The 26,248-nt window shown below is 48.9% G+C and overlaps 1 protein-coding gene across 3 annotated transcripts; it reads left to right on the top strand.

The window, feature by feature from the left end:
- LOC131423077 (ral guanine nucleotide dissociation stimulator-like) lies at positions 1–26,248 on the top strand. 3 transcript variants are annotated; one of them, XM_058570645.1, is made up of 7 exons: positions 2–177; positions 19,010–19,131; positions 21,732–22,044; positions 22,795–22,974; positions 23,382–23,488; positions 23,983–24,052; positions 25,573–26,248. In XM_058570645.1, exons 3-7 carry the CDS (start codon positions 22,036–22,038, stop codon positions 25,648–25,650), a joined length of 444 nt encoding a protein of 147 aa, XP_058426628.1. In that variant the 5' UTR covers positions 2–177; positions 19,010–19,131; positions 21,732–22,035; the 3' UTR covers positions 25,651–26,248. The 3 variants fall into 3 exon arrangements, 2 of the variants coding, with proteins under 2 accessions (XP_058426629.1, XP_058426628.1); XM_058570646.1 differs by lacking the exon at positions 19,010–19,131 and having other exon boundaries at positions 1–177; XR_009224210.1 differs by lacking the exons at positions 22,795–22,974; positions 23,382–23,488; positions 23,983–24,052; positions 25,573–26,248 and adding an exon at positions 22,206–22,329.

The raw sequence follows: 26,248 nt of genomic DNA, 5'->3' as shown, positions 1-26,248 counted from the left end.
GCACACTCCAGGGGCGTGGAGCCTCAGCCCTCATGTGTTACTGCCTCCTGCTGCCTCCCTGGGATGGTTTCTCAGCTGCTCGCTCCCCAAACGCCGGCACCCCAGAACCCATGACCTCGTCTACCCTCTGTCTGGGAGGAAATGGGTTCAGTCAGCCAGGAAGACACACCTCCCACTGTGAGTCACCCTCCACCCTCTGCAGGGGCCTCGGGGTAGGTGCAGAAAGGGTGAGTGCAGTGCACACCCGATGGTGTCTCAGGGCAGAGTGAGAAGACAGTGTCTGGCACTAGGTGGGTGACTCAGCACGGGCATCTTGCCCACCCCTCATCTAGGTACCAAGTGTATCATGGCACAGAGGTTAGAGGAGGTTGGAGGTTGAAATTGGGGGGTCGCCTGTCTGCCATGGGTGGGTTGGTGGGCTGTGAGAAGGGGAGGTCGACTTCCCCGACTCCACCCAGGGCCTTGCATTTTTCCCTTTCATCAGGCCCTACAAATCATGCAGCCGACCCTCGTTAGAATCTATGTTTCCATTTTCCCATCCTCAGCTCAGAGTCCACGGTCCTCGTGTGATGTGGCCAAATGGCTCTGAGCATCTGGTGAGCATGGTGAGATGAGGGGGGAGAGGCAATCAGATCATTCGGTGCTGGGGTAGACAGCTGGTGAGGGGCGTCTAAGGGACAGAGAGCCAGCGCCTCCCAAGCTTTAATGTAAATGGCAATCGACTGGGATGTTGTGAAAGTGCAGATTCTGATTCTGGAGGTCTGGGCAGGGCCTGAGATTCTGCATTTCCAACATGCTCTTGCTTCATGGACCACAGTTTGAGTAGTGAATTTCTACAAGGCTTAACCTAGGAGCAGCGTGGCCTCCAGACTCATGTGCAGTAAGCCCCTGTAGGAGCTCTTACAACAGGCAGAAGGAACGAATGCTTGGAACTGAGCTAGGATCCCACACTATGACGACCTACCCGGGACTCTGTGTCCCTGGACTCCAGCTGATAATGTGGGAATGCTTAGTCAATGTGGTCATCAGAAAAGTAACTAAAAACTCGCCCATAAATAACCTCACTCAATCCTCACAACCTGGCCAGGCAAGTATAAAAAGGCTGTTGTATAGATGAAGGAATGGAGGCACAGAGGATGGGGGGATGTACTCCAGGTTGCAACTGTCAAGTGGCAGAGGTAGGATCTGAACTCAGATCTAACTAAAGCCCTTCCCACTCTGCCAGCATCACTAAATTTAAGTTTCGAGGCTGGCATAGCTGTGACTGGAAGCTGCTCCCCCTGCCCGTCATGTGCCCCCTGGTCCTGCAGGAGCCTGGAGTGTGAGGTGTTGGGCCTGTGCCCTGTGTCCCCTGGCCAGCCTCCTCTGCACCCCTAGCCAGCAGTCACCTCTGCCTTCAGCCGCTCGATATTGATCTCCCCATCCTCGATCTGCTGCCGTAGCTGCTTGGCCACTGTCTTCTCGCCTCCACGATCTGCAGCAGGTGCAGGTACTCCTGCATCAGCGCTTCATGCTCCCTGGCCAGGGTCTGGTAGCTGTGGACAGTCAGACGTGGTAAGACACTGTCTTCTTGTCCCCCAGAGATCCAAGCAAAAGTGGGGCTCCTCACTGACTGCTATTAGAAGATCCTGACTCCCAGACATGGTGCACAGGGCCTTGACCTGGCTGCTGTGCTGTTACTGACTGCTCTGGCCCCTTCTCCAACTCCTGTCTCACACTCTGACCTCTGGTCCCTCTAACTGATCCTGTTCTCTCTCCTCCCCCTCCAATCCACCCCCAGGCCTTTGTACAGGCTCACTCTCTTGTTAAGGGTAATGCATCTGGTAACTTTAAGTTAAAGTCAACTCTCAAATGGAAGAACAAAGCCCAGATGACAGCACATCTGTTTACAACACGGTTCACTGAATATTTTGAGCCCACTGTTGAGACCTACTACTCAGAGAAAGAGATTCCTTTCAAAATATGACTGCTCACTGGCAAGTGCTGTGATTCCCATGGAGAGACTGATGCTGGTGTGTGCCCCCCTCCACACACACACAGAAGTTAGGAAAAGTCTTATGACTCGCATAATAGAGGTCTCTGAGGAGAGCAGGGCCAGAATCACATGCAGCTCTGGAATGGCTTGAGGGAGCAAAGAAAGGAGCCTAGCCTGGGTTTTTATTGTGGTTTGGGGTTTTAAACAAAAAATCTTCAATGAAATTTGTCAAAGATGGTAACGCATATTTTATTCAGAACCACTGTGATACGCAGAGACCCCTGTGATGTGATTCACAACGGGGGAGAAATGAGGTTGGGCTCCACTCTAAATGCAGCATGGGCAAGTGGGTTTTCACAGCCAGGCAGCATGGTGGGGGTCAGGGGATGGAAAATTACTAAGAGAAACTCAAGTGTTGGGGTTTCTGGCTAACCTGACCTAATAGGATTCTTACCAGAGACAGGCCAGAGTGATCAGACACCACCTGAGGGATGGTGGAGGAGGAGGAGGAGCCTGAGCAGATCTCAAGTGTGATCAGACATTCGTGTGTGGGTTCTGGTTAAACTGACTTTGCAAGGTTGTTGCTAAAACTGGATTTTACAAGGAAGTGCACAGACAGGCATACAAGAAGGTTCAGGGGCCTGACTAAAGTTTGGTCAAAGCGAAAAATCTTTGACAGGGCTGAGACCAGGGCAAGACTTCTGCACACAGACAGGGATTGTGTGGTTGGATCCGAAGCCAATGTCAGAGAACAGAGCCTCCGGACTTGTTCCTCAGCTTGTCCAGGTGTGGACACGAGAGGAAGAGGGAGAGGAGAGGCGTAAGCTGTCAACATACATCAAAAACTGCGGAGTCTGACCGCTCATTACAAGGACAAACATGCGTACAAAAATATGCATTCACAATGGCTTGTTTTTATAGAAAGAAACACCAACAGGAAGCTCAAGAATGATCAGAACTGTGCACTGGGGGTGGCTGGAGGGGACCCAGAAGTGTTGGCAGTGACTCTTCTGAGGTTAGACTTTTCTATCTTACAGATTTATCTAATATAAATAGAGAAATTTACACATACCATGTTTTCCCATTTCATAGCTTTTCTTTAATTTAAACTTCTGTACATAGGAAACCATTCTAAGATTTAATTCCTTTAGCACACTAATGGTTACAAAAGAGTAACCATACAAAATGACATTTTCATATCTCTCGCTAAGCAAAAGGACAAGCTGCATCCTAGTTTGTCCTCCACTGTATCTCACACAGGCAGGATTTTCAGGAGTCAGTGGCACATTATAATGCAAGAGGGGTTTGGGATTAGCTCCTTAAACATAGTGGGATTAGTTTGATTAATTTTCTTCACATCAATTAAAATAGAAATTCCATTGTTTTAGCTTTTTAAGTCTCAATGTTCTCTAGGGACAAGCACATGCAAACACTGATGTAAAAATGAAAATGCACCTGAAAACTTCAACACATTCATTTCACATCTTGAGATTCTCTTGCCTAAAAACAAAAACTCTATTTAGTTCTACAATTTTCTTGCCTTACTGACATTATATCTCTCCATCAATTCACATTTTTAATCCCAAGAAACTCAAAATGTTATTTCTCATACAGGAAATAAAATTACAAAGAGCTAAGGGAAACCAGAAATATAGGGCTGCACTGCTCAATCGATACAGGAATCCAAAGCAAAGAAACACAAATATTGAGATCAGCACAGATAAGCTGCCTGCTTCCCACAGGACAGAAGGAAAGCCACATGCAGAAAGTTAAACACATTCTAAACTCTCCTGGTAGAGACAGAAGCCCTGGAGTGGGTCAGTCCCTGGTGCAGAAGGGTGGTGATACTTGAGCAGCCACAGGAATGGACTCTGGGAGCTCATACACCCTCCCCTGCCTGGGAAGGAAAAGAAGGGCTCCCTCTCTCAGCTTCCACTCTCACAAGTGAGGAGACTCTTGACAGGATGCAGTTTAATGTTGTAACTCAAATGAACCCTAAATTCATAAACTCTAATCCAGACACAGAACTCCTGACATTCACAGACTTTCTCAATGTGAACAAATTACACTCTGCGGGGCCCCTACACTGTGGGTGCAAAACTCCACCCTACGTGTAGACACAGGCTCAAGGGAAGCAAAGGGACAACCTCAGGAAGGGCAACAACTCCCTCCCCCTGTGCAGGTGCCTTCCCAGCTTTCCAGGGCTCTGTAGCTTCTCTCAGCAGAAAGCCTCCTTCTGCAGTGAGTATGAGCAGGGAGGACACCCAGGAAGAACGTGTGGGCCTCAAGTACTTCTCTGTGCAGGCTCAAGGGGGGGCTTATCTTAGAAACCTTGACCCCAGGCCTCTGCTCCCAGTCACGTTTCTTTGGACCACAGTGACCTTGTAAATGGCAAACCCAGTGTTTGAAGAATCCAGCAAATTCACACAAACCTACACTTTAATGGAAAGGAGAGAAGAAAGTTGTAAAGCATTTTTCTAGTTCAACAAGAAAAGCCACATGTATTTATTACTTTCAGAAAATAATGTTAATTAACTATTTCCATGGAAAGACATTGTTTTATAAACAATTAATCATATTACAACTTGCTGTGCAATTGTAAGCCCTGGAATTCCATTTGAAAATACTGCATCACAAGGAAAAGAACAGAACTAACAATATGACCACACACGCTCAGGGGAGGCAGAAAGGGAAACAAGAATTTTTAACACATACAATGTAATACTAGAATCTTTTTTTTTCTGAAATTTACCTATTTCTTGCGTCTTTGGAAATATTTTATACTGCTTTTCAAGCCCACTGATTACATAAACTTTAACTTTTGAAAACCTGAGGCTCCACTAAGTGAGTAAATCTTTTCAAGGTGACAAACCCAGGGAGGGGCAGTGCAAACATGCCAGAACACCCAAGAAAGTTGGCACAGAGGAACCTCCACTCCAAGGCCTTCCCATAGGATGTCTGTGCCAGGAGGGAGCCTGGGAAGGGCACAGGGAGTTCATAAGACAGATTCCAGGTGGCCATTCTCTGCTCTCCTCTAGTGGAAAAGAGCCACAGACAAACTATAAATCTCACAGTCAACTCAGCCAAAACCAAACTCCCACAGCTCCCCACCAAGCAGGACCTCCCCAAGTCTCCCCAGCTAAGTTTCTTGACTCAGGCCATAAACTCAGCACCGACTTCAAGTCCTCCCTCCCCAGCCCCACCCCTCACCACTTCCCATCTGTACACAGTCCTACTGTCTCGATCTCCAAACACACCCAGAATTCAACCTCCTCTCCCCACCCTGACCTACATCTCCAAGGCCTCTTGCCTGGCTTATTGCAACAGCACCCTAACTGGTCTCCTTGCCTCTGCCCCGGCCCCTCTGTGTTATGTTCTCAACAGAGCAGCCAGATCGAGTCTGCTAAACCTATGTCCGGCCATGTTACTCTTGCTCTCAAAACCTTCCAAAGGGTCACCATGTCATTCAGAATAAATCAATGCCCGAGTCCTCGTTATGACCAACAAGGGCCGACGATTGGGCCAAAGTCACAACTCTGCTTTCAGCTCCTGCTGCCGTCACCGGCTGTGCCCTGGCCACACTGGCCTCCTTGCTGCTCCCAGAGCAGGCCACTTGCTCTTCCTCCTGCACTGCTTTTGGAGCTTGTTCAAAATCTACCTCTGCGGTGAGACCTTTCCTGGCCCTCCTGGCTACAACTCCACCCCCCTCCAGCCTGGCACACATCACTCTCCCACATGAGCCACACCATTGGTGTCACATCTAGAACGTCACCCAGGGCATGCTTTTTGTGTTTTGCTCACTTCTCTGGCACAAGGGTCTAGGACAATGCATGAACCAAACCTTGCGCTCAATAAGAAATGTAGCTTAATGAATGGATAACTATAAAAACTACCAGGAACTGCCTAACCCTTGGGCAAGGGAGGCCGAATCTGTAAGAACACCAGGGGCCAGGAGAGGCTGATCCATTAATCAGCCCTAAAAGGACGCACAGCATCATGTTAGAAAGAAAACTCCCCACCCCATCCTACAAATACCGTACATGTTCTTATCAGCATCAACAGAGGCCTTCAAACACAAACACCTTTTCTACTTTGAAGCAGCCTTCCATGTCTCATTACCACTCATCTCATGTCTTTTCCTGACTTTACTATGATGACTTTCATATCTAAGGTAATATGACTGATATTAAACTGTGTTTTCTACCTTAACCAAGTCTTTCCTGGGAATGGTCGTAGGTATGTAAGTGGTAATAACCTGAGAACAGATGGAGAAGTAAATAATTCTATTCCTTCCCCCACCATGTGCCCCCAGCAAACAGTGCATCACTGTCTGATTCTTTATCTTTTTTAAACAAACGTCACCAGAAATACATCTGCTGAACATGCTCCTTTGGAAGTCAGCCACCTCACGTTTAAGTGGCCAGATGCCACAAACCATTGAAATATTGCCTACTAGTCTACTGTACCGTTCCCAAACTGAGATTTCAGTAAACTTATGTTGCAGCTGCCAGGAAAAGAAAAAGGAATTAAAAACAATGCCATCCTGCCGCCTGGTCAGCCTGCTTCGAGGTTCAGCCTGAGGCAGGCGGCACTCTGTGCTCAGGTCCTCCGGGCCGGTCCAGCAGGTGAGTCAGCACCGGGCACTCTGTGGCCTTGGTCTGTGCCACCATCTCTGCTCTGGGTGCCTCGGGCCACTATGGCCTCCCCATGGCCACCAGCACCCACCTTATGGCCTCCACCACCCTCTCAGTCCCACCCCATGACCACCGTGCTCTCCATTGATTTGGGCTGAGGCCTACAATGTCGGGAAACAGGGTATTCTGGAAACGCTCTTAGGTCACTATCTTCTGGCATTTGCTGTGACTTTTCTGCTCTTTTGATGGCAGTGAGCCTGCCTTGATCTCTGTGATCAGGAATGTGGCTGAGCAAAAGCCGCTTGTACCTCTGGGATGGACGCACCTCCCAGATGCTCTGTTGCTAGATGGGTCCTGGCAGTGCAGGGAAAGGTGGCTCTGCACTGGAGGTGAGTCCTGGAGAGGCATCTGACAGTGGACTCTGCATTTGACAGCATCCTGGGTGGTGGAGGGCGTCGCCCACTCCTCACCCGGGGGTTTACCCTGGGGACTCGGGGAAGGGGCTCTCTCTTCACTTCTTCCTTGGGCTCCGACAGCATGGTGAGGAGTTTGCCTGTCCCCTGGCTTGGCTCCCTTCATGAAGGCTTCTGGAATTCAGCCAGTTCAGTGAGTCCTTTCCTGCGGACTCCGCACTGGAGGTCCCAAAACAGTGCACTGAACACATTTTACTTTGAAAATCTCCTGGCAGATCCTTTTGTTTTGCATTGCAGTTTCTTGTTGTATTTTGAAAGAGCTGAATGCCACTTGTCTGTAGAATTATTGAAGGTTTACAGTGGTTTGTTCTAAGTCGGAAGTTGTTACAATCTATCCAAAGAACTAGTAATGTGAGCTTGTTTCAGAGGTCAGCCACCCTGCTTTCTTGACAGTTCCTTCAGAGCCTGTGTCCCATAAGTTTTGTTACTGTTTTTGAGAATGAGGCAAAGCACTGCAGTGAAGGTTGCTCTTGTCATGTGTCATTGTTTAACGTGGTCTGGGGGCAAAGGAGGTGGTGGTCCTTTGGTAACTAGTCACAAAGCATTGAGAAAGGTTAGAAGGTCATGTTGCTTGGAACTCCCTGAGGACCTAGTATCCACCTGGTCTGGTCCACAGCGGACTCAGGGGGGCTAGATGACCTCAGGTGGAGCAGAAAGCCCTTGAGAGAGACCCCCCAACCCCCATGTGCAGAGTTTGGTCTAAATAGAGAATTTACCTTAATGAGGAGAAGAGATGATGAAGTGTCTTGGTCAGTACCTTGCAGGGGCTTGTTGCTTTGTACAGAGAACAGCTTTCCTCCTGGTAAGGGGAGGACAGGAGGAACACGCAACCACAACCCTTGGGGCTGACCTTCTCCTGGCGGCAGTCCTGCATACCTCAGCTACTTGAGCAGAGCTGGGGCCAGACGCCCCGCTGAGTGCCTGGGAGGCTCTGCTGTCCGACACCTGGCCTGGCTTTGAAATAGGGGGACCAACCCTCGCCGTTTTAGCACTGCGTCCCATGGACAGCAGGAGGGTTGGGTAGCCATGAGCTTCTAGGAACTATTTCTGAGGCTTCCTGAAGTCTTTCCTGTTGTCTTGATGCCATCCTGTGCTATCTGCCCGAGTGTCTGTGTCCCTACAGGGCACTTACCACAGCCTGGGAGGAGGTATTCACCTTTCTTCCTCCTCTGCCTTAGATGGTCAGTTTCTTAAGGTAGACAGTGGGTCTTTCATCTTTCTATTCCAGTAATAACTTGCAAGCAGAAGGTGCTTCTTAAATCTTTACTAAAGGTTTAAATGGGTAAATTGGCTACAGGTGTCGGTGTTCCCAAAAACACTTGTTTTGTTTCTATACTTGATTATTTTAGGGGTAGACATTTAATCCTTTGTTTCTAGTTACTTTTTCATTTATCCTTGCAGGCTCCACATAAAGGGCTCAATGTCTGGTTCAGTGGTTAAAAGCTGTTCACAGGGATGACTGGACCCCACTAAGCATTCTTTCGTCTGTAGTGAACGTTTCACCAAAAAAAGCTCTTGGAAAGGCTGAATGGTCAGTATTACATGCTCAAGCCATGGCCTTGCCCTCCATCTTCCACCTGATTGAGAAGGGGGGGCTGAAGTCCGTGGCTGCCCCAGGAGAAAGGACACCAGGAAGGCCACCGGGGACCTAAGGAACATGCGAGTGAAGCAGATGGGAAAGGAGCTGCAGGTTCATCGTTGTCCTTGAGGGAAAACCTGAGGGCCTAGCAGGGCTCCCGCAAGTTGAAGCGAGCCACTGTGCAGGGTGAACTTGCACCCAGGGCTGCCCAGGAAGCCGCCAGTCAGGAGCAGGTGCAGAGTCTCTGGAAGGAACTCCAGGATACAGTGTGGCCTCCACAGCATCAGGCAGCCAGGGAGATGCAAACATGTCTGCTATGGATGCTGACAATGAGACCCCCCTCTTCCCAGCCAGGGTCTCTTAGGTAAGAGTGGCATTTCCGTGGGTGACTTTATCCCTCAGGATCTGGGATGTGCAGATTTATTGGCTGGCAACTTTCTTACACTTTCTTCTCAGAGCACACTCGAGAAAGGTCATCTGTCCCCCACGAGGCTGTTGACCGAAAGAGGTTGAAGAGAGATGTGGAGCCCAGCTGCAGAGGGACCAGCCTTGTGCCTGACTAGGGCTTGGCCCAGAACCCCCAAGTTCATCATTCACAATGATGCCTCAGAAAGCCTCCGAGAGCCCCTCCACCCTCCAACAGATGTCACCTTAAAGCCAGACACAGAAGCTGTGCAGAGCAAGCACAGCAACACCGGCCCCACGTCTCTCAGAAAGGTCATCCTGTCAGCACTGGGGGCCCAAGAACTCCTCAAGTCGCTGCAGTCCTACTGCTTCTGCTCCCGGGGGAACAGGAGCATGGGTGCCACCTGTGGGAGCAGGTGGAGAAGAATGGCGAGCTGAAGAGGGGCAGCTGCTGACAGCCAGGTGCACACGCTGCAGGAGGAGCTGGACGAGCTGAAGGGAGGGGCTCCCTGCCTTAGCAACCTGGTGCCCCCCGCCGAGGTCAGTGCCCGTGCTCGGGGCTCCCCCACTGCCTGCTCATCATGAGGGGTTTCCTGCTATGCAGCAGACTGCCACTGACCACTTCTTTGTGCAGCATGCCTGCTGCTGTCTTGGGAGAAGGCTCTGCTGGTAGCTGCCCCTTGCAGACAGGGAGCCCAGGCTGCAGAGCTCACCCCCCCCAGTTCTAGGGTGCTCGAGAGGCAGCGGTAGTTGTCAAGGTTTAGCCGCTGGGAAAGGAGGTCTGCTGGGAAAGCCAGACCTACACAATGAACGGTGCCTGGATCCTTGTTTTTCCACTTGAACAGGAGAAAATCAGCTTCTGTTGCATCCCTCACACAAATGTAAATTCCAATGAGTTAGGATCTAAATGTGAAATAAAATCGACATAGTAACTATTAGAAAAGTTATAGGAGACTGTTAAAGTCATGGGGAGGTTCTTTCCATTCGTGTTTTAATGAATATCCATGAACTGAAGTCATTTTGAACATTTTAATAATTTCTTTAAAATTTTAAACATCTTTTTGAGTAGAGTACATTCTCTTTTGTAAATATTAAAGCACTACAGATATATATAAGGTAAGAAGTGGTAAAAACTCCTATTTCTCACCTACCTCCCAACTTTTATTCCTTGTTGGTAGTAAAATTTGGTGTGTAATCTCCTCAACTCTTCCCTGTGCTTTACATGCATATTTCTCCACCTGTACGAATAGGTTGGATATATTTTTGGTGTGTTTATTGGCTATGTTTCTGATTTTCCCACTCTCTTACAGTTTAGTAGTTGTAAACATTGGTTTCTCGATATTCCTTATGTATTGAGGGTACCATCTTTTGCCTGTTATACATCCATGGAAAACATTTCCCTACCACATAGTTCATTTAATCTCGATCAGTGCTCGTCTTCCCAGATGTCAGTAACACTTCAGGAGGGAAACGGCTCTATGTGACTGGCTGTTCAGGATCTCCGGGACCCCCAGGGCAACAACCATTAGGACAACACAAAACAAGAAACAAAACCCATCCTGCGTGTTTTCAGATGCATTCTGGTGGAAGGACAGCTCCAGTTGAGGACCGCTGATGTCTTGGTCAGAGTTATCCACTATGTTCTCCTATCACGTTAAAGCAGTTTTGGTAGTTTCTTGTACCTGATGGTACAGTTTGGTGCCTTTGTCTGTTCCTCTTGGTCAGACTGTGCAAGGTTTCTCACTGTTACAGGTCTTTCCAGAGAGCCAGCCCTTAACTCCATTGCTTAGGTCTGCATTGTTTTTCCCGCCTCGTGAATCCTCACTTCATTCTGCTGTTGTTGGTTTTATTGTGGTGTTATTCTGGCTCCTGGAGGGAAGTGCTCAGCTTCTTCTTGTAGAGTTGATATTCCCTGATACCTGCAGTGGAGGCTGTGTCTCTTCTGTCCCTTAGTCTCCACGCCATGGATTTGCCTCATGCTGCTCTCAGTGCTGCTCATTTCTAAAGAGTTTGTCCTGTCTGTCTGGATCCCCTCTGTAACCTGAGAGATTTAGAAGGGTGTGGACAGATTTTCAAGTGGATAGGTTGGGGGAGGGGAGCCAATATTTTGTGATTATTTTTTATTTTTATTGCTTTAAGGTCCCGTAATATGGTTACTTATAGATTTCTGCTTTTTGGACTCTTTAGAGATTTCACTGTGGCTTAGCACACAGTCCATTGTGGTGACTGTTTCATTGTGGTTTGAGAAGAATGTTTCCTCTCCACTAGTTTCTTATGTTGTTGTCCCTCAGGCTGAGTCTAGATCTAGCTTTTTTGTGTTTGTCAACAGATCTGTTTCCTAACTTATTGTATCACTTAAGGGGAAGAGGAAAGTGACTGAATTGACTTAGTATAAGGAAATAGGAGGCTATCAGATAATGGACTATCTCATACACAAGATTTTTTGCCCAAACCTCAAGGTAAACACTAAACAAATAATCAAAGCAAAACCACATATGATAAACAAAGAGAAAACTAGAAGAATCATAAGACAGAACAACCAAACTGAATTGGCAGTCCAAAACAAATGGGACAAGAAACAAAGGAAATGCAAAAGAACCAGAAAATAAGTGACAAAACAGCAACATTAAGCCCTCATATATCAATAATTACCCTAAATGTAAATGGATTGAACTCTCCAATCAAAAGATACAGAGTGGCAGGATGGATTAAAAAGAAAGGCCCAACAATATGCTGCCTTCAGGAAACACATCTTAGCATTAAAGACAAGCACAGGGTCAGAGTCAAAGGATGGAAGACAATACTCCAAGCTAATGGCAAACAAAAGAAAGCAGGTGTTGCCATACTCATATCAGACAAAGTAGACTTCAAGATAAAACAGGTTAAGAAAGACAAAGAAGGGAAATATATAATGATAAAAGGGACACTCCATCAAGAAGACATATCACTTATAAATATATATGCACCCAACATAGGAGCACCAATGTACATAAAGCAACTATTAACAAACCTAAAAGGAGAAATCAACAACAACACAATAATAGTAGGAGATCTTAACACCCCACTTACAGCAATGGATAGATCATCCAGACAAAAAGTTAATAAAGAAATATTAGACTTAAATGAAAAACTGGACGAGATGGACCTAGTAGACATATACAGAGCACTCCATCCAAAAACAGCTGACTACACATTCTTCTCAAGCGCTCATGGAACATTCTCTAAGATAGACCATATGTTGAGAAACAAAGCAAGCCTCAATAAATTTAGGAAGATTGAAATCATAACAAGCATCTTTTCAGACCATAAGGCTATGAAACTGGAAATGAACCATGAAAAAAAAACTGGGAAAGTGACAAAAATGTGGAGATTAAACAACATGCTACTGAACAACCAATGGATCATTGATGAAATTAAAGGAGAAATCAAAAACTATCTGGAAACAAACGAAAATGATAACATGCCATATCAAACCATATGGGATGCAGCAAAAGCGGTCCTGAGAGGGAAACTCATAGCGATACAAGCTGCTATTTTTTTTTAAGTAAACACTCTTTTCCTTTATCCCTGTCTTCTCCTCTGGTACTTTAATAATGCTTATCTATTTCTTTTCATGGTATCCCATAATTCACACTGCCTTTCCCCATTCCTATGCAGTACCGTTTTTCTTTTTGTTTCTTTGACTGGATGATTTCAAACGACACATCTTCTAGTTCACTAATTATTTCTTGTACATGGTTGAATCTGATTTAGAAACTTTCTATTAAATTCTTCAGTTCAGTCGTTGTGTTCTTCAATTCTAGGATTTCTGTTTGTTTTTCCTTAATGATTTCTGTTTCTATAATGAACTTCTCACTTGTTCATGCACTGTTTCCTTATTTCATTTAGTAGTCTATCTATGTTTCCTTAGAGTTTTATGAATTTCTCAAAGAGGGTTGTTCTGAAACCTTTGTGTCATAGTTCCTATATCTCCATTACTTGGTCGGTCATTGGAGTTTTATTTTTTTTCTTTGGTGGTGTCATGAGTCTTTGATTATTCATGATCCTTGTGGCCTTCCATTGGTGTCTGCAAATTTGAGGAAGTAGGCACCTCTTCCAGTCTTTACAGAATGGATTTAGCAAACCAAAGCCTTCATAGTCATCCCATCTAGGGGTCCTGGGTAGGCCATCTGGTGGTGTCCAGGGGCAAGCTTGCTGCTGGAGTCCTTGGACAGCCTGGTACTGGGGTGAGTGGAAAGCTTGGGTCTATGGTATTGTGTCTGGCCCTGGGCACTGCTGGGACCCTGAGATCATGAGTAGCCCCACTGGAGCCTGTTTTGGCAGGTCCTCTTTGAGAGCCTGCAGCCACAGGAGTCATCCAGGGCCATGAGAGTTCGCCAGTGCTGGGATAAGCTGAGAGCCTTGGTTCATGGGAGACTGCAAGGAGCCTGGTGCCACGAGAGACAGCTTGTGCTGTGGTAGGCCAGAAGTCTGGATTCCTGGGAGCCTGCTGGGATCCTGGGGCCACAGGAGCTGCCTGAGGCTGCAGAAGCCAGCAGGCACTGGATCAAGATGGAAGCCTGGGTTCATGGGAACCTGCCGGTGCCTGGTGCCATGGGAGCTGCCTGGGGCTGCCTGAGTCAGCAAGCACCTGGGTAAACTGGGGGCCTGGTTTTGTGGGAGCCTGCAAGGAGCCTCGTTCCATAAGAGCTGTCTACAGCTGCTGGAACTGGCAGGTGGTGTGGTGATCCATGGGCCTGAGTTCCCAGCAGCCCCCTGGGAGCCTGGTGTCATGGAATCTACCTGGGTTGCTGGAGCCAGCAAGTGCTGGAGTGACCTGGGGTCTTGGGTTTGTGGGAGCCCACTGGGGTCTTGGGTTTGCCCTGTTACAGAAGCTGCCTGTGGCTGTGAGTGCTGCCTGTGTCTGCCTGGAGTAGGCAGGACCTTGGGTGATCCAGGGTCTGGATTCACCAGAGCCCACCAGGAGCCTGGTGCCAAGGACACCACTTGTGGTCACAAGAGCCACCTTGGGCTGTTGAAGATGGCAGCCCCTAGGCTGAGATGGGGCCCTGGGTTCCCAGGAGCCTGGTAGGAGCCTGGTGTCAAGGATGCTGCTTGAGGCCACCAGAGCTGGCATGCTCCAGGGTGAGCCAGGGGCCTGGATTTGCAGAAGCCTGCAGGGAGCCAGCTAGGTCCACAGGAGTCAGCCTGGCACTGGGGCAGGCTGGCTAAGGTCAGGCAGAGTGGAGAAGTCCCTTCTCATTGGGAGGTGTTTGATTACTGATTCAATCTGCTTATTTGTTACTGGTCTATTCAAGATTTCTATTTCTTCATGATTCAGCTTTCGTAGGTTGTTTCTAGGAATTTATCTATTTTGTCTAAGTTATGCAATTTATGAATGTACACTAGTTCAGAATAGTCTCTTCTGATCTCTTTCTTTCTGAAGCATCCGTTGCAATGCCTCCTCTTTCATTTCTGATTTAGTTTGAGTCATCTTTCTTTGTTTTCCTAGATATTTTATCTAAGGGTTTCTCAATTTAATTTTTTCCAAAACTCAACTTTTACTTTTATTAATCGTCCATACTGTCTTTCATTTTTTTTCCACTCTCCTCTTGGTGACTTCTATCCTTCTGCTAACTTTGGGTTTCATTTTTTCTTTTTTTAATGCTGTGTGTTGTAAGTCAGGTTGTTTCTTTGACATCTTTCTTCTCTTGTAATGTACAAGTTTATCACTATAAATTTTCCTCTTAGTACTACTTTTGCTGCAGCCCATAAGTTTTGGTGTGTTTATTGTTTCTTTTTTTTTTTTAAAGATTTATTTATTTATTTTCGCCCCAAAGCCCCAGTAGATAGTTGTATGTCATAGTTGCACAGCTTTCTAGTTGCCGTATGTGGGAGGCGGCCTCAGCGTGGCTGGAGAAGCGGTGCGTCGGTGTGTGCCCGGGATCCGAACCCGGGCCACCAGCATCAGAGAGCACGCACTTAACCGCTAAGCCACAGGGCCGGCCCATATTGTTGCTTTTTGTGTGTGTGTGATGAAGAATGGCCCTGTGCTAACATCTGCCAATCCTCTTTTATTTTATTTTTTGCTGAGGAAGACTGGCCCTGGGCTAACATCTGTGCCCATCTTCCTCCACTTTATATGGGATGCCGCCACAGCATAGCTTGCCAGGCGGTGCGTTGGTGTGCACCCGGGAACTGAGCCGGCGAACTACGGGCTGCTGCAGTGGAGCGCACGCACTTAACCGCTTGTGCCACCAGGCCGGTCCCTATTGTTTCTTTTTGTATGTTTTGAGCTGTTTTCTAATTTCCTTTTTGATTTCTTCTTTGATCTACCTTTTTTGTGTGTGAAGAAGATCAGCCCTGAGCTAACATCCACGCCAATCCTCCTCTTTTTGCTCAGGAAGACCGGCCCTGAGCGATCATCCTTGCCCATATTCCTCCACTTTATGTGGGATGCCACTACAGCATGGCCTGACAAGCATGGGTTGGTGCGTGCCCAGGATCCGAACCCAGGCCGCCAGCAGCGGAACACATGCACTTAACCGCTACAGCACCTGTCTGCACCCTGATCTACTTTTAAGTTTAAGAGTTTTTGTTGAACTTCCACATATTATGAATGTTCCAGTTTTCCTTCTGTTATTGACTTCTAGTTTCATGCCATTGTGTTTAGAAAAGTTACTTGGTATTATTTCAGTCTTCTTTAATCTTGTTAAGACTTGTTTTGTGACCTAACATGTGATCTGTTCTGGAAAATAGTCTGTGTGCCCTTGAGAAGAGTGTACATTTTGTTGCTGTCCAGTAAAATATTCTGTGTGTGTCTGATAGGTCCATTTAGTATTTAATGTTTTCATGTCTGCTATTTCCTGATTTTCTGTATGGATATTCTATCCGTTAAAAGTGGTCTTTGAAGTCTCCTACTATTTGCAACTTATATACGTGAGAGGGCTCTTATATTGGGTATATATAAAGATCTCTTAGAACTCAATTATAAAAGACAAGTCAATGAAACGGGGTAAGCAACTGGAATAGACATGTCTCCAGGAAATACATAGATGGCCAATAAGCACAAGATAGTTGCTCAGTATCATTAATTATTAGGAAAATACAAATTCAAAGCACAATGTGATACTATTTCACGCTCAAAATGAAGGCTATATTCAACATAATGGAAAATAACAAGTGTTGGTAAAGATGTGGAGAAAGGGAAACCCACATACATTACTGGTGGGAAAGTAAAATGATGCAGCCACTGCAGAAAACAGCTTGGCATTTTCTAAAATCTTAAACTTAGAATTACCATTGACCTGGAGAGGCCCATGGTAGATATGTCCAAAAGAGCAAACTTGCCCATAGACATTCAAAGCAACAGTGTTCACAATGGTCCAAAAGTGAAAACAAACCCAAATTTCTAGCCAGTTATCACTGCATAAACCAAATGTGGCCTATTCATAATATAGGATATTATAAGCCATAAAAAAGAATTAAGTACTGCTACATGCTCGGCCATGGGTGAATCTTGAAACATGTGTGCTCACTGAAGCCATCCACAAAGGCAATAGATAACAGGATGCCATTTGAATGAAATGTCCAGAATAGGAAAATCCATAGGGGGAGATAACAGATGAGTTGTTTCCATGGGTTTGGGTTAGCAGAAAATAGATTGTGAATGAGTATGGGTTTGTTTGGGGGTGTTGAAAATGTTCTGGAATTAGATAGCGGTGATAGCCACACGACATAATCATTGTGCTAAAAGCCACACAAATGTATACTTTGAAATGCTTAAAACGGTGTATTCTATGTTAAGCAGATTTTCCACATAAAAATTTTGAATTTTTTAAGTTAATCAGGGTATTGGTTAATTTTAAGTTGCCTGGTATATTTAATAAGTGTAATTAATGGAGTTATTAGGGGTAGGGCAAGTTGTAGCCAAGAGAGTAAACATCCGACGAGGACTATAGTAACAAATCCTATGACTATACAAGCAACAGTCTAAAATCCAGTCCATTTCCATTGTTCCCAACTTGGAGAGACCAGCCATGAAAATAGGTCAGTGATCTCGGGGGCCTTTGGTATCTATTCAAAGATTTGGGTAATATTATGCAATATTTTAACCTCTTGGGCCATTTGGTGGAGGTAGGTTTGAACTTCTCTGTTGATGTACACTCAGCAAGTGTGGTTCTAGGAAAGGCACCAACCCCTCCTTCCTTGGCCGGTATAGACAGTCTAGGGCCAGACCATTTTCTAAAACCATTTAGGCGAGAGACTCATGAGTGTGTTGTTCAGGGGTTAGGATATGTTCTTATGGAGTTGTTGTCCATGTTCTGTTAAGGTTATTGATACTTCTTAGTTGCCTCAGTTTCCTGATTTTGTGTGGGTAGGGCCACCGCACCTGTGCCCAGTCCAGTCAGTCAATCCCAGTAGAACTGAAAACCCAGTGCTATAGGACTGACATTGTTTCTATGGGTTGTTGGTAGCCTGTCAGAGCAGGAAACTCAGGGGACCTGCGACCTGAGAGAAGCAGGCTGAGAGAGAAACAATAGTGCATTGCACAATACAGCCTGGAGAAAGCTGTTCACAGGGTTGGGGAAGAGAGACGCTCACTGGGTGAGAGCCTTGTGATATCAGCCCACAGTAAAACCCAAAAGTGGATGCTCCTGGTGTCAAATATTCCTTAGGTGTCTTGAGGTAAAATAATTTGCACCCATTCACTGGCTACCTGTGGTATATGATTTCAGGGGGTATGGTTAAAGTGTTTGTGGGCCAAGAGCTGTTTGGGCCTGGGCACAAAATCACCAAGGTGGCCTCAAAGCCTACCCCAAAATGACCCCTCAAGGAGCAGTTGGGGCAGAAAGTGGGTGGAGCATTTTGAAGGAAGCCTGGGGCAAAGATGTTGTTCGATGGAGTTGGCTACAACTGAGTCTCTCTGCAGGGTAAGCCCTTCAGCTGGGGTACAGTAGGTGATTGGAGGCCAAGTGACAGACCCTGTGACTCCTGATTCCCAGTGCACGGTTAGACCTCTAAGCCCATTGGACATAAATGGTTGTGGTGTTTGTGAATCATCTTGATGGCGGTGTGGAAAGTATAGGGGACGTGTGGTGGGAGACGTCATGATAGTGTAGGGAGGAGCTGTGTGTGAGATTACGGTGTTGAAGGGGAAGGACTGGAGGCAGGTGCAGTGGGTGTGTGACCAACAATGGCCAATGAAGGGACAGCTGGGGTGTAACTGGGGAAATCAGGGACCAGCAGAAGTAATGTGTTTAAAACAAGACACCAGGGCAGGCCCAGTGGCTTAGCTGTTAAGAGCGCACGCTCCACTACTGGCGGCCTGGGTTCGGATCCCGGGCGTGACCGACGCACCTCTTCCCCGGCCATGCTGAGACTACATCCCACATACAGAAACTAGAAGGATGTGTAACTATGACATACAACTATCTACCTGGGCTTTGGGGAAGGAAAAAAGGAGGAGGATTGGCAATAGATGTTAGCTCAGAGCTGGTCTGCCTCAGGAAAAAGGAAGAGGAGGATCAGCATGGATGTTAGCTCAGGGCTGATCTCCCTCCCCCAAAAAATAAATAAATAAAATAATAAAACAAGACACCAGGCCCTAATAGAGCCACTTAGCCTAAGTCTCACGTCAACAAGCCGAGATTTAATTAGACTTTTTGCCCTCCCAGGAATAGAATCATAAACCAGTCAATTGGGAATCGCCTGATGAGCAGCAGGTAGGTCACCTTCCTAATAGAGCCCTGCCATCCCCTAAAGGAAGGTAACCTTGCAGTAACCAATCCTCTTTTTGGTGTAGTGTAATTTCCTTGTTCCTGCTCCCTTCTGCCTATAAAAGTCTTTCATTTTGTACAGCTCCTTTCTCTCTGCTAGACTGGATGCTGCCTGATTCATGAACTGTTGAATAAAGCCGATAAGATGTTTAAAATTTACTCAGTTTTATTTTGTTTTGTACCAGTTTGGTGGCAGCAGTGGGATCCAAAGGAGACATCTGATGGCTTAGGGGATGAGAAACACAGGCATTGGTACCCGCAAAACCTTTGAGTTCTCCATCTTTGTCACTGATTCTGAGAGCCGTGGGTAAGTTCCTCTCAGCAAGTGCTGTAGAGAAACACAGCAGGGGGCTGTGAGGGAGGGTTGGGCGTCACTTGGTAGGAGGGTCTGAAAGGCCTCAATAGGGTGACATTTGCTGGGACCAGAATGACAAGAGGGAGCCAGCCCTTCAGGGGTCTGGGAGCAGTGTGTCAGGGAGATGGCACCACCGGTCCTGAGTCTCACAGGCAGAAGTGAGTTTGGCCAGAGGAGGTCAGAAATATGGCCAGTGCAGCTGGAGGGAGGCTGGGAGGAGAGAACAGGAGCTGGGGTGGAAGGTAGGGCCAGGGCCTGGTAGGCTATGTCAGTTACCTTTCCCTCTCTGACTTCATTGCCCCTAACCTTGCTTTTCAAAACTACAAATGTTGACTATCTCACAATTTGTGTGTATCAGCAATCAGGCATGTTTTAGCTGGGTGCCTCTGCCTCAGTGAGTTGAACAGGTTGGGGCTGTGGCCCCAACTGAGGCTCAACTGGGGGAGGACAAACCCCCAAGGTCACTCTCAGCCTTCAGGGTTCAATTTGGACTAAGAGCCTGAGTTCCTTTCTGTCTGTTGGCCTGGGCACTCCCGTGCTTCTCTCCTCTATAGGCCTCCACATTGGGCAGTCCCAAAACACTGGTATTTGATTCCTCAGTTACAGGGATTCGACAGAGTGAGAGAGAGAGATGGAACATGAGAGAGGGAGTAAGAGGAAGTGAGAGACTTGTGTAGTTAAAATTTAGACAAGACATCCCATCACATTGGCTCTTATTATGTTCATAAGCCAGTTACTAACCACTTAGTGGTTCCACGGGGATGGCTATGCCATGGGTGGGGTTTACTGGGTACCATTGTGGAGGCTTCCCACCTCATAGGCCAAGATGAGGCCCTTGGGTCTCATTCTCCATAAAACAGGAAACAGTTGAATGGTTTTATGCCACAGAAGGCAGTATCTAAATTTCCGTTAGTTTCAAACCCCTCATGATGCTGACCTGAAAATGAGGCCAAGTTGGAAGTGACTGTTCCAATATCACATTGCTAGAATCCAGGCCTGTTTTGAGTGGTGTTCTGTGCTACATGTCACCCCTTCTTGTTATTCTTCCATCTCTAAGTTTGTGCCTTAGGTACATGTGACACCAGCCCACAGGGGTAATAGATATTATCTCATATACACCGGGCGAGGTCCCTAGCAAGTAGATTCTAGCCTGATCCCCATGGTGCAGGTTTGGAGACTAGGGAGGACCTGAGAGGCACAGGGACTTTCCCAGGATGCAGAACTGGTAAGAAAGAGGAGGTCTGCATTCATCTCTGTCTCCTCAAAGCTAGGACCTGAGTTAGGTTTCCAGGGAACTGTGGCTAGGGCTGTGTAGGCTCCTTGTGTACAGTTCAGGAAGTGACATGAGAGAGGAGGGTGAGCAGCCCGGGCTCAATGGGCAGCTCTGGAGAAATCTGATTGAGGTAAGGGTCCCAGGTAAAGGAATCTTGAAAAATGAACCCATCTCCTTGGTCCTAGGCCTCAACGGATCTTAGAACTCTGGTAACCAGGCACCCACAGCCCCCCATCCAGCTCACTTGAATGGAGACAGCCAAGAAGCAAAAATGTTTTGTTGTTGTATCCAAACTTTTGGAGGATCTGGCCTCAAAAAAACCCAGAAAGAGAATCTTTTTGATTGTTGCCGATGTTGGCTCAGCCCTCATCCCTGACGCCTCTGGGTGTCTGACAGGAGGCAGTGAAGGGTAACATGGGGGAGCCCAGGAAAGGCTAGTGCAGGCCAGGACACAACGGTGATCCCACCTGATCAACCCCACACTCCAGGCCCCTCATAGTGTGTGTGTGTGTGTTTGTGTGTCTGTGTGGAGTGGGGAAGGCAGGGTATGTGGGACAGGCCATTCCTGGGCAGGAGCTTGTTGTTAGGTGTCGGAAACCTGGTGGGTCTGTCACATTCATACCCCAGATCATGGCTGACAGCATGAGAAGGTGAGCTCCTCTACTCGTATATTATTGAGCCCTAGAGGTTTCATTTCCTTCCCTCCCTGACCAAAGATCTTTGCCAGGATGCCCTCTGTGCCTGAACTGAGGAGCAGACTTTCTCTTGGGGGTTGGCCTCTGTGGCAGTGTGCAGGCAACCCCTGATTCCCTCTGGCCCAGCTCCCAGGCAGTCTTTGCAGAACTCCACTCAGGAGGTCGTCGAGTAGCTGCTCAATGGTTTCAACTCCACCAACTCACTAGACAAGGAGCAGGTACATGAGGCCACCCACACCATCCAGTGCTGCTCTGAGATGAGAGCAGGAGCAGAGGGCCTCCACACTCAGGACCTTGAGATGATGGGGTTGGACCAGAACTAGGGTGGGACCAGTCAGGGGCTGTCTCTTTTTCAAGCTAAAGGGGACGTACATGCAGGTAACCTTGTCTGGTTCAGAGCTGAGCTCCCGTGACCCTCTTTCCCTTGTCTGCTGTGAGTTTAGGAGGCCACTGAGGCAGAGCCAGAGGCTAAGGGGGACTGCAGGCTGGCTATTCCTGGAAGAGAAGTGGGATCTTTCCTGTATTTAGAAGGACACATGGAAAGTCAGCTATGTGAGTGAACCTTTCTCTTTATCCCGCTCCAGAGTCAGCTCCAGAGTTTCAGCCAGCAGCAGAAGCAGAGCTGTGGGCAGTGGTGGAGGTAGAGCTGGCTCCAGCTCCGTTGACACCACACCCTCTAGCACTGGAGCCAGTGTCCCCTCTACCAGCAGTGTTGGAGCTGGAGCAAGGGCCAACATGGGCTCCAGCAGGAGTGGGAGCTGCTGAGTTGGAGTCACCTGGACCATCATTTCTAGTGGGAAGTCCATCTCCACCTGTGGCTAAGAAGCATGAGAAGAAGCCCAACCTACGGCCTTCCCTCCTAAGCTGGTGGTGGAGCAGTTGACTGTGATGGATGCGGTGAGCAGCTGGGCTCTCAGGGCGGGGTGGGGTAGGCCTTCCCTCTGCCATCGTTGCCCCAGACCTCATCCAGTCTTCTATGATCTGGGCCCGAATCCTGGCTCCACCCCTACGACCTGGGCAACTTTCTGAACCCCTAAGCCTTTGCTTTCCACCTGCAGAGCGTAGAGGTGGACACTAACAGGACCTGCTGCACAGAGTGGCTGTGCCGGCTCCTTGAAGAGAAGGAAGGGTGAGCAGGGCCTGGCACATCAGTAGTGGAGGGGAACTCACTGTATGCAACCAGGTCCCTGGTGGCCCAACCGTCTGCTCAGGAAGCTCAACAGCCTCAGGACTTATTAGACACCTGATGTGTACTCCACTACAAGGGAGACAGACAAGGCCCGTGGTTGTAGCTGCCAGGGCAGAATGTGCATCAGAATGGTGAGTGTGACCAGAGGGGGATCAGTGTGTTGGAAGATGCCCCCTTGGGATGAGCCGAGGTGAGCCACCATCTGGAGCTTGGAGTTAGCCAGGACGGGCTGGATGCAAATGTCCCTCTCCCTTCCCTGCCAGTACTGGGTCCTGGGTCATCCTCTGGGTACCCTCAGTGGACAGAGAAGAAAAGCCAGGGACTCTCACAAGGCTCAGGCCACATCATGAGCTTCCTGAGCTCCAGCTCTAAACTGTGACCCCTGTGTGGGACTTTTGGGGATGTGGACACAGAGCTGGGGTGTGGCAATGTTGGGTGACACTCCCCCTGTTCCCCAGGAGCTCTTCCGGAAGGTGGTGCCCTCTCAGTGCCTGGGCTCCACCTGGGGCAAGAGGAACAAGCCCAGCAATGAGCACCTGGCACACACCGTCCGGGCCACCATCGACCACTTCAGAAGGGTGGCCAGCCTCGTCGTCACCACCTGCCTCGGGGACCCGAGCATGATGGCCCAGGACAGGGTGAGGGTGGTGGAGCGCTGGATCCAGGTGGCCCAGGTGTGCTGTGGGAGGCCCAGTGGAGCCCCTCTCTGGAGCCTTAGGAACTGCCTCCACATTTATCAGGTCCCAGGATTGCAGTGTGTGGTCTAAGCCCCTGCAAGTCCCTAGGCCCTTCTTGCCAGGGGAATGCTGAACTTGACTCCAGGTCCCAGTGCGGGGATGCTCACTTCCTACGTGGCTCCCTCCTTGGGTTGAGCTAAAATCCTCCTCCTTGTGAGTGTTACTCTTTGGGTCCTAAATGTGCCCTTCTGGGGCTCCCTGAGCATCTGTCTCATCCAGGAGAGGAGATTTAAATAGAAGGGGACTGAATCTAGAGCAAGCAGGGCTCCAGCGCCCCACCTCACAGCTCATTCTCTTCCCTTCCCCAGGAGTGCAAGATCCTGAAGAACTTCTCCTCGCCCTGCACTGTCATCTCTGTTCTGCAGAAAACATCCATATGCCACCTGAAGAACACATGGGGGAAGTTTCCTGGTGGGTAGGCCTCTCTCCATAGGAGGACCAGGGTGGATGGGGGATCTCCCGTATGTCTGCCATTGGCCCCTCAGTCAGCTGGGAACTCCTGGGTGGCAGCAAATGCTTGGAACAGGGCCTGGGCCTCAGCGGTGTGTCTCTAAGTCTCCTGGTGTCCTTAGTGCACCAATTCTGCTTCAGGATTCGGTTTCTCTAAATGCCAGGTACTGAGTTGAGCCACATTGGAGATTTTCAAGTGTTTATAGCAACAGAACTCTATGCCCAGTTGAAACTGAAAGTGGTCAAAAGAGAGCTGCTCTGTATAGCGGGGGAATGGAGACCCCAGTGACCAACAGGAGAGCCCCCTCCCAGTCTCACAAGACCTTAGCCCTCAGAGGAGCCCAGTGAGAGCACTCCTCCAGGCAGTTTGAATCTCTTAGGTTGTCAAAGAAAAGGATTTGCACTCAGACCCCTCACATTATCCCTAAATTTGTCCTTCCCTCTTTCCCCTCTCCTCAGGGAGAGCTCTGAAAAACTTAAGGAGCGCTATAGCCAAGACGAGTCCTTGAGCAGAGAACTGATGACCAAGGTAGAGTGGAGGCTGGGGGTCTGGAAAGAGAGGAGGGGCCACGGGGGGAGGGGGACTGGGCAAGCTGTGGTTTTGATAGTTTCTCACTTGAACTTTCTCTGAAACGTTCCCATCTATCTTGTCCAGGTTAACAAGCTTAGGGATCTGTTTGGCCCATGGGCAGATGGGGTGCCGTTTGTGGGCAGGAGGCCCTGGTCATGGGACACAGTGGTGTTGGCTGTGCTGTTCCAGGGCGAGTTGCCGATCTGGCGCCATCAGCAGTTTTCTGGCTTCCATGCACTTCCGTCCTGCTGAATGTAGCTACTCCCAGGCTGTTGGGTGGTTGGGTGGGTTTATCCCTCAGCCTAAACCTGTCCTCAGGAAGCCAGGCCCCTGCTGCTCCTTCTATCTTCACCATGTCTCCAAGGGGAGAGCACACTGCCTACCCCAGGGACGGGCACAGCAGGGAATGTCCCTGGCCCAGGTGGACAAACAAGATGCTCATCCTTGGATCTGAACAGCTGGACCAGAGACAGATGTGTGTGCGTTCTGGGACCACCCCTGGACGCCTAGAGCAGTCACTCGAGTCAACAACGGAGTCTCACCTGAATGCCTGGTTGGCAATGACATATACCCCAGGTGGCTTATGAGTAGCGCCTAGGCAACTGATAGATTCTTAGTGGATCCTGCTGAAAGGAAGTTAGGAGCTTCATGTAAACAGGGAAGCAAAATGTCCTCTCACCCCTTCCCTGTTGATCAGAGGTGGCACCTTGGGGGTCCAGTTTCTGAGTGGATAAAGAAAGAGTTCAGTGCAGGGGAATATCCTGAGTGGTTCCTTGGGGAGGAGAAGGGTTTGGCATTGCCTCTGTCCCGGCCTGGGGGCCAGACACTCCACGAGACTGGGGCAGGCAGGAGCCATTCAACCAGACTCCCAAGACACCACATCCTCTCCATCCACGCCTCAGCCCACGACCAAGCTTCGAGAGCTCGGGGGTCAGGACTGTTGTCAGTGGTGGGGCTGGGGGTTAGGTGAGGATGTTGGAACAGTGTCTCTGGCTGGGAGGGCCAAGTGGCCTCTCCTCTGTGGCCCCTGAGCAACTCACTGCCCCTGTTTGGGCCTCTGTCTCCCCATCAGGGAAATGGAAGGATGGTGATCGTGTGGTGCAGGCCTCACATGGAGGTGATGAAGTAAGAGGGAGGAAAGGAATGTGGGAGCTTTCTGCCTGCTCCCTGGAGGGGTGAGGGCGAGAACAGTGATAACAGTCATGCGACAGTGAGTCCTCAGGAGAACCTGTGAAGTAGCTGGAGTTCTCACACTTTCCAGATGAGGAAACAGGCTCAGGGAGTCCAGGACGCAAGCCCAAGCTTACACTCAGAGAGTTGAAACTGGGCTTGTTCTGGAATCACAAGACCTTGGAGGGTGGAGTGGCATTGGTACCAGTTGACTCGAGTCAGATGTCCAGTGTCGGAGGCGAGTGGTGCTGGAGAGAAATGCGGTGAGGGGACTATGGCCTCACTGACACTGTCCTCGACCCTGACAGGAGGGGCCTTCCACGTTTGCCCCCCGGAAATCAGCCCCCATAGAGTGCAGGAGAAGGAGAAGCAGCAGCAGCAGGTGAGTGTGCCTGTGGGGGAGGGGCTCTGCGCTCCCAGCTGGAGGCCTCAAATCAAGAGAGGAGGGCCCTTTCTCTTGGTGCTACAGTGTCCGAATCCCCCAGTAGAAGTGACCGGGATGGCCTGGAAGAGCTGGTGCAGGATGGGTTTGTTGTGGGGAGGGACAGGGACCGCATACCCTGTGATTTGCTAGAAGCCTGCCCTGGGAGGTGAGGAGGAGGAGTGTGGTGTTCTTGGGGTGTGAAGCAAGGAGGAATTGAGGGGAGGCTGCTAAGGGTCCTAGGCTGTTCCCCGTGGGAACCCTGGGGTGGGCCAGGAGGCTGTGGCTGTGGACTTTTCAGGGGAGGGTATGCAGGGGGTCGACTTGAGAGCAAGGGCTCATCCCACCCGCACCCCAATGTCACAGGGTGTCGTCCCCTATCTTGGCACTTTCCTTGGTGACCTGCTTATGCTGTGTCTGGCGATGGGTGATTATCTCGAGGTGGGTGAACCTGAGGCCAGGCAGGAAGGACCACGATCCTGAACCTTGGGATGCGGGAGCCCCCGAAATGTGCTCCGAGCTCTCAGCACTTGACACATCTCTCCTGGGAGCCTCGCAGTGGC

This window comes from Diceros bicornis, chromosome 27 (genome assembly GCF_020826845.1).
Source record: "Diceros bicornis minor isolate mBicDic1 chromosome 27, mDicBic1.mat.cur, whole genome shotgun sequence".
NCBI lineage: Eukaryota > Metazoa > Chordata > Mammalia > Perissodactyla > Rhinocerotidae > Diceros > Diceros bicornis.
The sequence above is the reverse complement of the archived record's forward strand: the minus strand, read 5'-3'. Positions and strand labels throughout refer to the sequence as shown.